Genomic DNA, 14,397 nt, shown 5'->3' with positions numbered 1-14,397 from the left:
GCGGGGTCCGAGGAGACCAGATATAGTGAATGCGGGGTCCGGGGAGACCAGATATAGTGAATGCGGTGTCCGGGGAGACCAGATATAGTGAATGCAGGATCTGGGGAGACCAGATATAGTCAATGCAGGGTCCGGGGAGAACAGATGTAGTGAATGCGGTGTCTGGGGAGACCAGATATAGTGAATGCGGTGTCCGGGGAGACCAGATGTAGTGAATGCAGGGTCCGGGGAGACCAGATGTAGTGAATGCAGGGTCCGGGGAGACCAGATGTAGTGAATGCGGGGTCCGGGGAGACCAGATATAGTGAATGCAGGGTCCGGGGACACCAGATATAGCGAATGCAGGGTCCGGGGAGACCAGATATAGTGAATGCAGGGTCCGGGGAGAGCAGATATAGTGAATGCAGGGTCCGGGGAGAGCAGATATAGTGAATGCAGGGTCCGGGGAGAGCAGATATAGTGAATGCAGGGTCCGGGGAGAGCAGATATAGTGAATGCAGGGTCCGGGGAGAGCAGATATAGTGAATGCAGGGTCCGGGGAGAGCAGATATAGTGAATGCAGGGTCCTGGGTTTAGTAACACTTTAAATTGATTATAACTACACTGAGCAGGAAAGGTCATAAAGTGCACACTGCAGGTATATGCACAAAAACGTCTGTACAGTAGGGCATTGTAAATTGCTCCCTGTGACTCTGCAAACTGTAATTTACATTTGTGACTCTGACCAGACTAGAGAAAACCTCTATGACTAACCTTTGAACATGGCATGCAGAGACAAAATGTTGTAGCAAAATATTTTCCTTGACAGAAGCCCCGAATAAAAGAAATACAATGTACATCACGTCATAAAATTCTTACCTTCTGCCTGATGTGTAGTGACCGGCGTCTGTGTCTCCTTTGCGTAAGAAACTACTTCTCGAGGTAGGAAATCCACCTGGGTGACCTTGGAGACTCCAAGTTTAATAAGTCTTCTTCTAGAAAACAGAAATGTGTTTAACTGTTAACAGCTAATTGGAAAACGAATTTGTTTTACAAAGACATGGGGAGGCTGACTGGGGTCTATGGCCATGAAATGTTCTACCCTCCTGCTGCTTTCTGATTCAGTTTTACTAAAATTTCTGAGGAGAAGCAGAAGAGAGAATACATTAGTCCCAGGGTCTAGAGGGGATTATTAGGAGGGAAATACCCGCTAAAAGGCCAGTACTGTACTTAAAGGGAGATAGGGCCTCTTACCTGCTGCAAATACTAGCTGCAGGGATCTACTGTACAATTGCTACAGACAGCACCTCCCGAACCAAGTTAACAGAGGCTGATGTCTTGTACAAACAAGGTTTTCACAAATTGTAATGCTCACTTTCAGCAAAGAAACAGCAATACCAGGTTAAAGTATATGTATCTTTTCGCCTTGTAAAACGACCCAGTTTACAACAGAAATAAAAGCTGCATACAGAGGCGGGGGGTGAAAAAACAAAAGGAAACTGGTCTTCCCAGTAAATGGCTGTGCAGTTGGGGGGTAGCGTGTCAAGACAAGTCTGATCATTGGAGGACAGCAGACTGAGTTCCCAGCATAGCTAGAGAACTGACCACGGTGAGTTCTCATGCCTATTGTGGTCAGTTTTTAATAGGAAAGCAGAGGGACTGGCAGGAACGCCAGAGATTTCACACAAAGGGAGCAATACAAAGAGAACAGGATATGTTTTCTTACAAGTACATGGCACAGAAGGCACATATCAGGAATATGAAATGTTGGGTATACATATCCTTTAATCCTGCAGGATTAACCTGCTCAAACATCAGGGCTGCTGCCACCTAATTTTCTGTTTAAAAGAAGACCCATTGCTCTCAGCTCTGTTGGTACTTCAGAGAACAGTAGTCAGTCAGGGGACAATGATCACAGGTACAGAATGCCACACTACCTGGGGTTTATTTACTAAAGCTGGTTCACTCAGAATCTCATGCAGTTCTGCATAGAAACCAATCAGCTTCCAGGTTTTATTGCTATAGCTTAATTGAACAAGCTGAGGTCAGAGGCTGATTGGCTACCATGCACAGGTGCACCAGATTCTGAGTGAACCAGCTTCAGTGAATAACCCCCCCGTGTGGCTGTGCTGCCCAAAATGGTAAGCAAATGTCAGCAAGCTGTCAGATACAAATGGAAGAATAGGAATGGAAGGGCCTGTCAGTGGACTGAAGGATGTACTGATGGCCTTTAGCTGGGCTTTAGTCAGTTTGCTGTGTGGGTGTGCATATACATGTCACCAATACAGGGGCGGACTGACAACTCATGGGGCCCTCGAGCAATAGGGGATCATGGGGCCCCTGTGTCCTTGCCCAAACTCAAAAAAGTCTATGAAAAAGGTACCAGGGGCATCTCATGGGGCCCCCTACTGACCCCGGGCCCTCGGGCACTGCCCGAGTTTCCAAATGGTCAGTCCGTCCCTGCACCAATACCATATGATCAGGTCACACACCGCAGGAAGACAATCGTATCTCCTTCATTCTATACGGACACCTGATTTGCTAGTGGGTCTGCTTGAGCCCTGGTTCACACTGGTGCGGTGCGGAATTCGCAGCGTTTTCTGTGCAAATTCTAGACCGCATCAGAATCGCACTCCGTTCATGTGAACCGATGCAGGTGTGTATGTTAACAACACCCCGAAATCGGTCCACAAAACGCGGTAGGATGTGAAGAATCGGATCGCATAGGTGTGAATACCCATGCGATCCGATTCTAGTGCGGACCCAAAAAAGGGTCCTGCACCTTTTTTGGTGCAGGTGCTGTGCAATTTGAGCCATACATGTATGGCTCCGATTGCACCGCACACAAATCGCATGTGATTTGCACAGGAATGCGGTTCCTGTGCGAATCACATGCTATGTACCGCACCGCATTAGTGTGAATCTAGCTTTAGTACTCATCAGACGCTTTGGCCTGAGACCAGGAAGTGGTTGGGGTAATCACACCAGTTGCATTAGGTCTTATTAGAATGAAGATACACAAGCCCTTTGCGGGTGTGGGAATTGCACCTGGAACCACCTGCACCCAAAACACACTTCCCTTTCACAGACATGCATTAATTCTTAATGGCACCCCCTTGCATCTAAAAACGCAGCGCAATTACAGGTGTGGAAATGTGCTAGAAATCATATGGTGCAAAAGCACCATGCAATTTCCCTGCCCAGGGGTGGACTGACAATTTGGAAACTCGGGCACTGCCCGAGGGCCCGGGGTCAGTAGGGGGCCCCATGAGATGCCCCTGGTACCTTTTTCATAGGCTTTTTTGAGTTTGAGCAAGGAAACAGGGGCCCCATGATCCCCTATTGTCCGGGGGCCCCATGAGTTGTCAGTCCACCCCTGTCCCTGCCACCGCATTTTAAAAAAGGCGCATGAACCTTTTTCCTGCATGAAACACAGGCACATTGGCCCTTTCAAATGAATGGGCTGCCATGCCAATGTGGATGCGGCTCGCAGAGCCGCAAAGGTGTGAACCAAACAGGGATTGAAGGTCTGGTACTCCGGTGAGTCCTTCTCCATAGCTGGGTCTCAGCCAGCTAGTTGTTTCGTTGTGCATTTAAATCTTGTCACGGGCTGTACAGGAAAAGGATTTCCTACACTTTTTGTGGGAGCCTGGTCTGCAATATATTCCCATCTCACACATTCTTGAAGAAAGCTTGATGTAGGAATAGCAGGTTAACCAGGATTAGCACCAAAGACAGCATATGTCACCAGAACACTGTGGATTCTTAATATGTAGTCCAAACATTTACTGAAGGGATCACATCATACATTTCAAGGCCATGTCAGTACAACATTTCAAGGCCATGCGATTGGTGATACCTGATGATCCATGGACTACTGGCGATGTATGTTTTCTTTCTCCTTTATCCGAAAAGGAACAGAACCAGGGGCGGACTGACCATTTGGAAACTCGGGCACTGCCTGAGGGCCCGGGGTCAGTAGGGGGCCCCATGAGATGCCCCTGGTACCTTTTTCATAGGCGTTTTTGAGTTTGGGCAAGGACACAGGGGCCCCATGATCCCCTATTGCCCGGGGGCCCCATGAGTTGTTGTCCGCCCCTGAACAGAACTGTTGCTTTAACAGCTTAAAAGTGTGAACTGGAGTTTGGCTTCAATTTGTTAGTGTATCTAAAATCTGCTAGTACATCTAACATCCCCTTCCCTTAGACTGACAATGTTGTCCAAAGGTGTCTCTATTGCTCCTCCATGCAGACTTGGGTTTACTCTAATACAGGAAGTGTGTTACTGGTCAAATCACCAGCTGAAAACAGAGGGAGAAAGCTTAAATAAAACGAATGCAGCCACCACATCTAAAGATTGGTACGCTCCAATATATAATATTTTTGATTTCAGTTTAAAACCGCTTTAGGCGAATGAATCCTGTTATTGAAAACCTGAATAAAATGCTCAAAATGTGATTTTGTCAAACTTTTCCTATTTTTACAATTGTAAAAATATGTTGACTTCATTTAAGCCACATCCACCCTTCAGCTATCACTTTTTATCCTGCTGTCCATTAAAAAGTGGGTTCTCCCCATCAATTCCTTCAGTGGACGCCAACACTCCAGTCCAGCACCATAATGACCAGTATCATTCATTTGGTTATAATATTACCAGACAGAAAACACATACTGCTATGGTCTTAAAAGTTGTGTTCCGTGGCATAAAGGGAATACTATGAATGATTTAGAAATAATAACAGTTTTGTTGTCTGTGGTAATCAGCTTCCACCTGCTAATTGTCTAATGACGTTTAAAGTGGTTGTAAACCTCAGACTTGTCTCTATTAGGAGCACTAAGTGTCATTTCTGTCTGCTGCTTTGTTCCTCTGCTATTAGCATGAGTCACTTCTGACAGTTTGACACCAAGAGAAAATTGGTGACAGGAGAGGGAGCTCCAGCAGATTGACAGCCTCAGCTCTGCTCTTGTGAGCTGTGTGGAGGCAGGGTGTCTCTTCCATCCATTCAGCTCTCAGAGCTCCCCTCACTGAGCTCTTCAGTGTGTAATTTCAGCTCTCCACCCCCCTTTTTTTTTGGAACTCTCAGACAAGCTTTATAAATTCAGTGCTTTGACTATAGAGAAGAGAAGACTTCAGATAAACATGTACAACTTATGTTGGAGGATTTGTTTCATCTCTGTGTATCACCTGAGACCAATCACTTCACTGGGTATATGTAAGGATTTACAATCACTTTAACCTCCCTAACGGTATTCCCGAGTGTAGTTCGGGGTAAAATGTCAGTACCAAAAGCGGTAACCCCGAGCTACACTCGGGCTTACCATGCAGCGCTGCATAGGGAGTCCCTGCAGCACTTACCTTGTCCTTCGCTCCCGCGATGTGTCCCCTGCAGCGTCCCCGGCCATCTCCTCCAGCTGATGCCAGCATCCGGCTCCTGTGTTCCGGTCCCTGTGACGTCGGGGCGTACGGGCGGCGGCGGGAAATTTGAAAATTTAAAAAAAATTTCATTTTTTTCAAAACGATTTTACATAGTAAAACATTGCTGTTTCAACCCATTTCACATACATTTTGTCCCGAGTGCTCTGTCCTGTCCCCGTCTGCATTTTGAATGTTCTTTCTGCCTGGAAACTTAGAAAAGTCCATGGCGTCCAAAAAGCGTCCCTTTAGGTCAAAAGCGGGTTTAGATCAGCTAGAGAACAGCGATAATAAATCAGAACCACTTGCAGAATTGAGTGATAATGATTCGTGGGGGAAATTCCTCATCAGACACTGAAAACAATTTTGCGACTGAGACCAGTGATGTGCGAACTTGGCTCTATATTTCAAATTTCAGTGTTTTTGGTTTGATTATATTATTGAATTAAATGTAATATTATTATATTATTATTTTTTATGATTATTTATTAAATTATAATTTATGATTTTGTGTTTCAAATTTTATCATACCCGGGATGTTTACTAGACTCTTGTTCAGACAGATTTCAGTGAGTTATTCCTAAATATTACAGCCTACAATAAAAAAACTACATATTTCCATGCAAAATAATGGTACCGCTTTCAGCACCAAAAATCTGAAATAATCATACCGCTAGGGAGGTTAAACAGTGAAAATTCTGATTGCTGTTGGTATCATAGACACGTTTCTCTCAGAGGAAAATGAAGAAATGTCTTATATTTCCCATAAAGCAGATGAAATCCACATTATGATATAAAGGCTGGAACGTACCCAAGGTCAGAGTCTGAATGCAGCTGCAGTACAGACGGGTCAGTATCCCACTGCAAGGTCCTGCTCATCGTCCAGAAAGCAGTTTAAAAAATATAAGTAGACACTATAATTCCTGAAATAACAATGTTTAATGAATATAAAGAAAATGAACACAAAATACAAAGGGGAGCATGCATATACTGATGGATGAGATGAGTCAGTGATGGTAATTCCCCGGTCTAAAAGGATTTTCTGAATATACAACGTAACAATCTCGGTTAGAATAAAGGGGATGAAAAATCAACAAAAAGTTTTGCCACTAAAGACCTTTTTCCACTGTATCTAATTTATACAAGACAGTAAAACAGGACAAAAGCAGACTGACTGGCTTAAAGATGGCATTAAAAAAAGTATTTTGCTACCTTGAAACAATACCTCCCCCCACTGAATAAAATGATTTATGCAAGGTATAGGTTGGCATAAAAAGTGAGTAAATTCATGTCTAAATCTAAATTCCTAATGATTTTAAACGTTCTAGAGAATCTTTCTGTTTCCCCTTTCTGTTTTTGTGTAAGGGATCTTGTGCTGCAAATTATTTACTATGATTCTATAGCAGCAATATTTCAGTTGTAACACTTTCATGGCATTGGGAACACTTAGCCCTGGTCCACATCTATGCAGCCGCGCAGGTCGCGTTTTACGCGGGCACAAGAGCCCATTCATTTAAATGGACTGCCGTGCTCCGTGACACGCAGGGAAGAAGTCCCTGCACTTCTTCTGAAAATGCAGCCCACATGGGAACCTCGGTTCACAGTACGGTTGCGTTTTCCAGTGCGGGCGGCATGCCATTAGAACTAATGGCACCCGCCCGCGGGTCCGCATTCCTCTGTGCGGGTGGTGCGGCTGCACGGATTTTCATGCGGATCTGCAGCAGCACCACCCGCACAGATGTGAACCTAGCCTATGATTTACTAAAACTGGAGCACTCAGAATCTGGTGCTGTTGTGCATAGGAGCCAATCAACTTCTAACTTCAGCTTGCTGAATTAAGCTTTGACAATAAAACCTGGAAGCTGATTGGTTTCTATGCAGAGCTGCACCAGATTTTGCACTCTCCAGTTTTAGTAAATAACCCCCTAAAAGTGTTAAAGGATAAGTTAACCTTTCGTAACATGTTACACCCATATTCATTACTATCGGACCAGACCCCCCCCCCCTTCCCCCGATCCCAATTGTGACAGCTAGCGGGGAATCTTTTCCTCACCGCTAGCTGTCACAATTTTAAAAAACACATGGCCGTGCGGGGTTCCGCCCATCAGCCACGTCACCCATTCACAGTATTCTGTGAATTGGAAAACTACAAGTCCCGATAGCCTTTTCATTGTAATTTCAGCCATACAACATGAATGGGCTCAAATCGCACTGCAAAGAATTGCACGTGATTTGAACAGGAATGCAATGCGATTCCTTTTTGAATCACATGCAGTTCCACGCATCAGTGTGAACCTAGGCTGAAGGTATGGCTAGAGTTCACACTTATTAAAATTATTTATTTTTAAAATAATAAGGTTTTTAAAGGATCATATTATCAGTATGGAAATAAGCAGCATATTTATTTTAAAACTGACTTTCCTTATTCAACATAGAAAGGTTTGTTGTATGTTTTTTTATTCTGCTGATGTAGTAACTTTTGCTATAGAATATTCACACACTTTGCAAAACACACAAACGCTTTCTTACCCCATAAGGCCACTTTGAATATTCCTAAGAATAAGAAATAAGAATGGTTTATTATTAATCCAAAATTAATAAAACTCAAATAAAACACAGATCTTCTGCCTTCTAAGGCCAGAGAAACTATTTCAAACAATGGCTGGTAAAATGGATGCCTCATCTAGAGTCAAAACTGGGCCAAAACCAAAAATTAATTCTATTACTGATTCACCTCATAAAAAAGAATCCAATGCTGAGAAAAATATGGAGGCTGTCATTGCCAAGATCTTCCTGATTATGCTAGTTGACTGGTTGTCATATTGATCCTCTGATCCTAATACTTTCTGTGTCACCGATTTGGAACATGCATGCAGCAAGCTAAAGTGTATGTGAAAACCAACAATAAACCTCTAAAATTTGCTCCCTTTTGTTATCTTACATATATTCTTGAAAGTGTTCTTTATATTGATGCGATAAGTGATACAAAATGTACCCTGTTGATCCTGCTGAAAATATTTTGAGTTGATACATTTCTATGCTGTCTGCCTGCGTGACTGTTATCAGTTTAATTGTTCTCTGAGGACATAGGCATGCACATGGGGTGTGTCGGATGTACCTGAACACCCCCTAATCACCCCGTGCACCAATGGCGTAATATCTATGGGTGCAATGTGTGCAGAGGAGGGGCCCACTGTGCCCTCACACATTGCACACCATGGGGAGATGATAGTTCTCTGTCTTGGGAAGGAGGCTGAGGGGGCTGCTGGAGAAGGAGCCCAGTGGGAGATGAACCCAACAGCTGCCCACCAGCTATGCTATGGAACCATTGGGTGCTACTGAAGCACTAGCAAGTTACTTGACAGCTGTCATCTGACATGGAGCATCTGATCCTCTCCTCCTGCTGCTCCCATGGCACCCAATCTCCCCCACATCACAAGCGCTAGAACTGCAGCAAATATTTATGTAGCGCTAGAGATGTGCTGGGGGGGTGAAGGAGTGGCAGGGGTAGAGTTTCAGATGACAATTGTCAAGTAATTAGCAGGAGCTTCAGTATTATTGATGCTGGGCAGCTGTGGGGTTCGGCTCCTACTGGGTCCTTTCTCCAGCAGGCATCACAGCCCTCTGCTCCTCATCACCAAATCCTCATCCCAGAGCTGGAGCCACAGTCTATTCACCTCTTCTCTCTTTGGGGTGCACACCTGTGACACCTCTGACCAACTGATCCAAATGGGACAGGGGCTTTTCGAAAGAACTGCAGGCTGGCCTACTGACTATGAGCCCTGGCTCTATTCTTTGGGAAGTGTGCGCCTGAAGGACCTTTGGAGTAGTTTTACCTCAGATTTACAGTAAGTTCATCTCTCCCTGAGCACACAGTGAGAACTGGAGGACCTAGATACAGATTTGGGGCCTCTGTGTTTTGTTGGGGTATAGAATCAACAGCCCAAACCAACATTTACTGTTTCAACCCCCTCTGAGACTCAAAGCAGAAGATTATAATTGGCTCAAAACAACCTGATGCTGGGGTCTCCTGCTGTTATTTGTAATCTGTTTATTAAGGTGTTATGTGTTTACTTTTATAATGTGTACCTGTGTTTGCCTATCCTGCCTAGGTGTGGAGTGTCGTTCTCCCAGTGTATAATTTCCCCATTGTGTGCCTCTTATGTGTGAATTCCCTATGTTATTTGAGTAACTTAATGTTTCTGTCTGGATGTGATTAGTCTTGTGTCAGCTTTACCTCCTTACCTAACCATTGTGGGATGTTTACCCAATGAAATGGTTGTTTTTATTGTTCATGTGGGAACGGCCCCTTTTTTTGAAGTGTAAAAAAACCTGTATTTCTGTTTAATAAAAGTAATTTTCCCTTGGTTTTACTTCAACATATTGTCTGTGTATGATGTTTGGGGTAAAGGGTTGATATTAGCTACTGGTCTGCTGGAAGGATTTGGAAGGCAGGAGGCACCCCCAGGCGGGGTGCCAGACGGTCTATCACAACACCCTAATGCAATAGGCTGTGCACACCTATGTCTGTGCACTACAGATGTTAGTTATACTGTACGTGTGTTGTGACCAAAGAGGAAAAGGGTGGGGTTTTATCTTATTTCTGTTGTTCTGATACAGAAGGGCATGCCAGTGTTTTTGTAAGGAAAAAAAAAAGCTAGAAAAAATGAAAACCACGCCTCCTTACAGTATACAATTGTTTATGCAAGGTTAGGATGGCAGAGAAATTGCATGAATTCATATCTAAAGTCATATTGATTTTAACCTTCTATACCAAGGCCATGTAAATATACACAAATCTTTAACAGATTTTCACCCATACTGTACCACTGTTCAAAGCCCTCTATATAAGACATGATTTCCATACACTGCACTGATAATTGTCAAAAAAGCCTGAAACAGCTGTATGCAGTTTGGAATAAATATATCTACTGTACTGTATACTTGGCTGGATCTGTACTATAAAAAAGGTGTTTCTGAACATGAAAAATAATTATTCGCCGCACCTGAGCCCAGTATGCTGGCTACCAATCTTGGCTAGCTGGTTGCTAAAACCAGGAAGGGTCTTGTTCTCACTCCAAGCTATCCAAAGGTCCAAAAGAAAGAAGCCAGTGAAAGCCATCATAAGAGCATTTTGAACCACATCCAATTCGCATGACATGTGAAATAACATTGGATTCTATTGTGCCTGGTGCGGTGCAGCCGGAGTGCGAATTGAAAAAGAGTCCTGTCAGTTTTCTGAGCAGTGCTGTCTGGCTCAGGTGCGAATTCAGGCTCATTGACTTATATGGGAACTTTTCTGAATCGCACATGTCATCAGTTGGGAACAGGATAAAATCCTGACCTGAACCTGATCTAAACCTGACCTGAATCAAAAAACAACTACTTTGTCAATTAGCTGTGAAAACAGAGCTTCAATTTGCACTGCACGTGTGTGAATCCACATTAAGTTCTTTCAAGCGCAAAACTTTATAGTAGCAGAGCAACTACTCAAAGCCCAGCCTAGGACCTCCTCCTCTGCCCCAGTTTTGGTTAAAAACCTGCATCAGAGGAGGAGGTCCCAGGATGGGCTTTGTGTTGCTTTTCTGTTACAATAAAGTTTCACGTTCAAAGAATTGGCTTCTTTCTCTTGGTTTAGAAAGTGCATCTGACTGTTGAGACATAAAGGACTGATAGGCATAGTTTTTGCCCACTGTCCCGAACTGAGGTATAATCCTTAATTGTTTGGGATATGTGATGGAATTAGACACGTAAATACCTTCTGTAGTAAGAAGGCTTTATTGTGCTGTTGCATATTCCAGCAATCTGTTGGGAATTACCACTATTACGATACTGGCTACAGCAATGTATGAGAGATATATCCACATGCAAAAATAAAAATGATGCAGTGCATGAAATGTTTGGTGTGAGCAGTGGCGGACTGACCATTTGGAAACTCGGGCACTGCCCAAGGGCCCGGGGTCAGTAGGGGGCGCCATGAGATGCCCCTGGTACCTTTTTCATAGGCTTTTTTGAGTTTGGGCAAGGACACAACGGCCCCATGATCCCCTATTGCCCGGGGACCCCATGGGTTGTCAGTCCGCCCCTGGGTGTGAGGCATGTAAACCAAGTGCTGGGCTCAGTATGACCTTTGCTAAGGCTTACTATGAACGATGACTAAATGTTTTATATAAATTATAAACATCATGATAGCCACATGAATAGGGCTAAGATACACATCTTACCGTCCCATTATTGCACCATCAACAGAGTCCTGGCTCCCGGCCTCGCTGGGCGTGCTCACTGATTTGGATGAAGGAGATATTGGGGTTGGAACTAAGTAATAAAGAAAAACAAAGCCAATATTCTTTTCAACTCCAATAAATCAAATATTTGCAATGCTATTGTCTATACCATACTTTTACTAGACTTCTATTATTTAAAGCAGATCAAAACCCTAACTTAAACTGTAAGACAATTAGTTTGCTGTGTTTCATGCACAATTGCAATGGGGTTTTTCTTTCACTTTTTCACTTTCTTTATCCTAATTTACATATCAGTGCAGCTGAGCTGCTGATCTCTTCCAGTCTCTTTCAGCCATTTCCTATCTATATGTAGTCTCTCCAGTAGCTGCACACCATGGACTATGCCCAACCAATGTGTCCTGGCCCAACAGTTCTCAGCCAGGGTGACCAGGGTGGTATGTGACAGGGTGACAATGCAGGAGCACAGTAAAAAATAACCCATAACAGGAGGTGTCTGAACAAGGATCTTCATGGCAGGATCACCATCAGGGGTGTCTTTACCACAAGGCATTTGCCTAGGGCATCATTTTTTCAGGGGGCAGCGGCATTTTTCAGGTGGGCAGAGGCATTTTTCAGGGGGGAAGCACCGCCCCCCGATTGAAGGGATGGAAGAAAGGACACACGCATCATGGGGACCAGGTGAGATCTGAGAGAGGCTGCGGGCTGCTTGATGGTGTATGCAGAGCTTGATTCTTGTTCCTGGGGATGTCCAGAGCTGTGAAGGTGTGTGTCTTCTCTCTCACCGGGGTGGGGGGGTTGTCAGTGTATGGGGGGTGGTGGTAGTGGAAAGGTCTCTCGGGTGGGATGGGGTGTTGTTGGTCAATGTTAGGTTAATGTCAGGGGTGTTTGTGAGTGTCAGGATCTCTCCATGGGGGATGGGGGATGGGAGGGTGATTTTTGTGTTGCCTAGGGCAGCAAGAAACCTAAATACACCACTGATCACCATCATAAAGAAAAAAGTTAACATTTGCAAAACATGTTAATGCTTATATAAGATTTTAGTGATTAGATTTAAATCTACTTTAACCACTTGCTGACCAACATACTGTACATATAAAAACAATCTGTCAGTAAGTGGTTATTACAACACCATGGCTGCAGCTACATCCATGATCACAGTACAGTTTTTTTCGGTAGGTGATTGGCTGCTTTGTAAAAGTGAAATCTGTTCCCCCATCTCCTCTGTGACGAATGATCCTGGATGTAATGATGATTTTATCACTTCTGGTTTCAGAGCTGGCATTTGCTGGCTGTTACTGCCAGGGAAGGAGCTAACCAAGCACAATCTGTGCTTGATTAGTTGCTTTGGAGGGCAGGGAAGACACTGGAGGTCTAATAGATCCCTGATGTTTCCATAAAGAGACTGTCACCCAAAAGCTATCACACAGAAGGATAAAAAAATATAGCAATACAGTTACATAGAAAAAGTGTAAAAAATTTATTTGAATAAAAAAGAATTAAAAACAATGTAAAAGCACCCCCATCTGTCCTTGCATGCATGCAAAAGCAAATGCATGCTTAATCTGGAACACATACAGGGGTTAGACAAAAAATGGAAACACTACATGATTTTCAGGTGTGAAAGTGATGACGTTTTGCGTTGAAAGTGATGTAACATTCTTTTGCTTCCACTGTGTGATGAGACACCTAGCTAGTAGGTGGGAAGCCTCACTTTCGTCATTCACTGCATATGCTGATAGTAATCTGGAGTCATGTCAGAGCTTACTGAACTTCAAAGAGGGCAAACTGTTGGTGCCTCTGTGACTGAAGTTGCCAATTTATTTGCCATCTCGCGAGGTACAGTATCAAAGGTTATACCGGCGTGTACAGTTTCTGGGAAAAGTCATCTGTAAGCATAAGCACGGTTCACATGGTCAACTGACTGAAAGAGATAAAAGGACATTTCGCAGGATTGTGAATATGAAAGCAACTGCTGCAAATGTGACTGCAGTGCTCAATCCCAGTCTTCACGGGAAACGTTATACGCTGCCATAACCTTTGATACTGTACCTCGCGACATGGAAAATAAATTGGCAACTTCAGCCACAGAGGCACAAGCTAAGAGGGCACCCACAATTTGCCCCCTTTGAGGCTATGACATGACTCAGTATCACTAGCAGCGCACGCAGTGAATGACAAAAGTGAGGCTTCCCGCCTGTTAGCTATGTGTCCCATCACACAGCGGAAGCAAAAGAATGGTATAGCACTTCCACTTTCAACATGAAACATGTCCATACTTTCAGACCTGCTTTGAGACTCTGGGAAGAGTGCAGGTCACAGACAGCTCAGAGATCCTATGGGACTCTACTTTGTGAAAGTCCAGCCAAATGTGATGCAGTACAGCCAGCAGTTGGGCAATACAGCTAGGAGCTGTGCAGTGCAGCTAAAAGTTGCGAAAAACTTCCAGCAGTTGTGCAGAGCAGTGAGAAGTTATGCAGTCCTCAAGTTGCTCAAGTTCTTGCGGTTCTGCTGTATTCCAATGATCCCCATCCCTATCTAAGTTCATCGTTCACCAATTAAAAAAAAAAACCCTAGACTGATGTTTTGAGCCAGAGGAAGAATGCTGAAAATGCTGTGTGCCTGACTGTGTGCGCTCTAAGGGGGAAATACAACTTAATATGACCAACTGCTCTTTCAGGGGTGCGCTACTCAAACATGTCCACTGACCATGTTAACTTGCTGGTAGGTGTCCAGGGACCTGTACAAATACAGATCACCTTCC

General features: G+C 44.1%; 1 protein-coding gene across 4 annotated transcripts in view; it reads right to left on the bottom strand.

Moving 5' to 3' along the window:
• Positions 1–823: 823 nt before the first annotated feature.
• The window catches only part of LOC149439147 (cytoplasmic dynein 1 intermediate chain 1-like), a 100,225-nt gene continuing 86,651 nt past the window's right edge, over positions 824–14,397 (bottom strand). Inside the window, exons 5-8 of one of the 4 annotated variants that reach the window (XM_089659406.1) lie at positions 11,616–11,706; positions 7,921–7,944; positions 6,203–6,262; positions 824–974 (exon numbers count right to left, since the gene is read on the bottom strand). In XM_089659406.1, the coding sequence (XP_089515532.1) occupies positions 839–974; positions 6,203–6,262; positions 7,921–7,944; positions 11,616–11,706 (311 nt within the window). In that variant the 3' untranslated portion in view covers positions 824–838. The remainder of the gene's footprint in view (positions 975–6,202; positions 6,263–7,920; positions 7,945–11,615; positions 11,707–14,397) is intronic. The other 3 variants (XM_089659407.1, XM_089659409.1, XM_089659408.1) reach the window with 3 other exon arrangements.

The sequence above is a fragment of the Staurois parvus genome, unplaced genomic scaffold, assembly GCF_062004578.1.
Source record: "Staurois parvus isolate SC_StPar_1 unplaced genomic scaffold, SC_StPar_1.0 ptg001152l, whole genome shotgun sequence".
NCBI classification, from domain to species: Eukaryota; Metazoa; Chordata; class Amphibia; order Anura; family Ranidae; genus Staurois; species Staurois parvus.
This window is presented reverse-complemented; position numbering and strand designations above follow the sequence as displayed.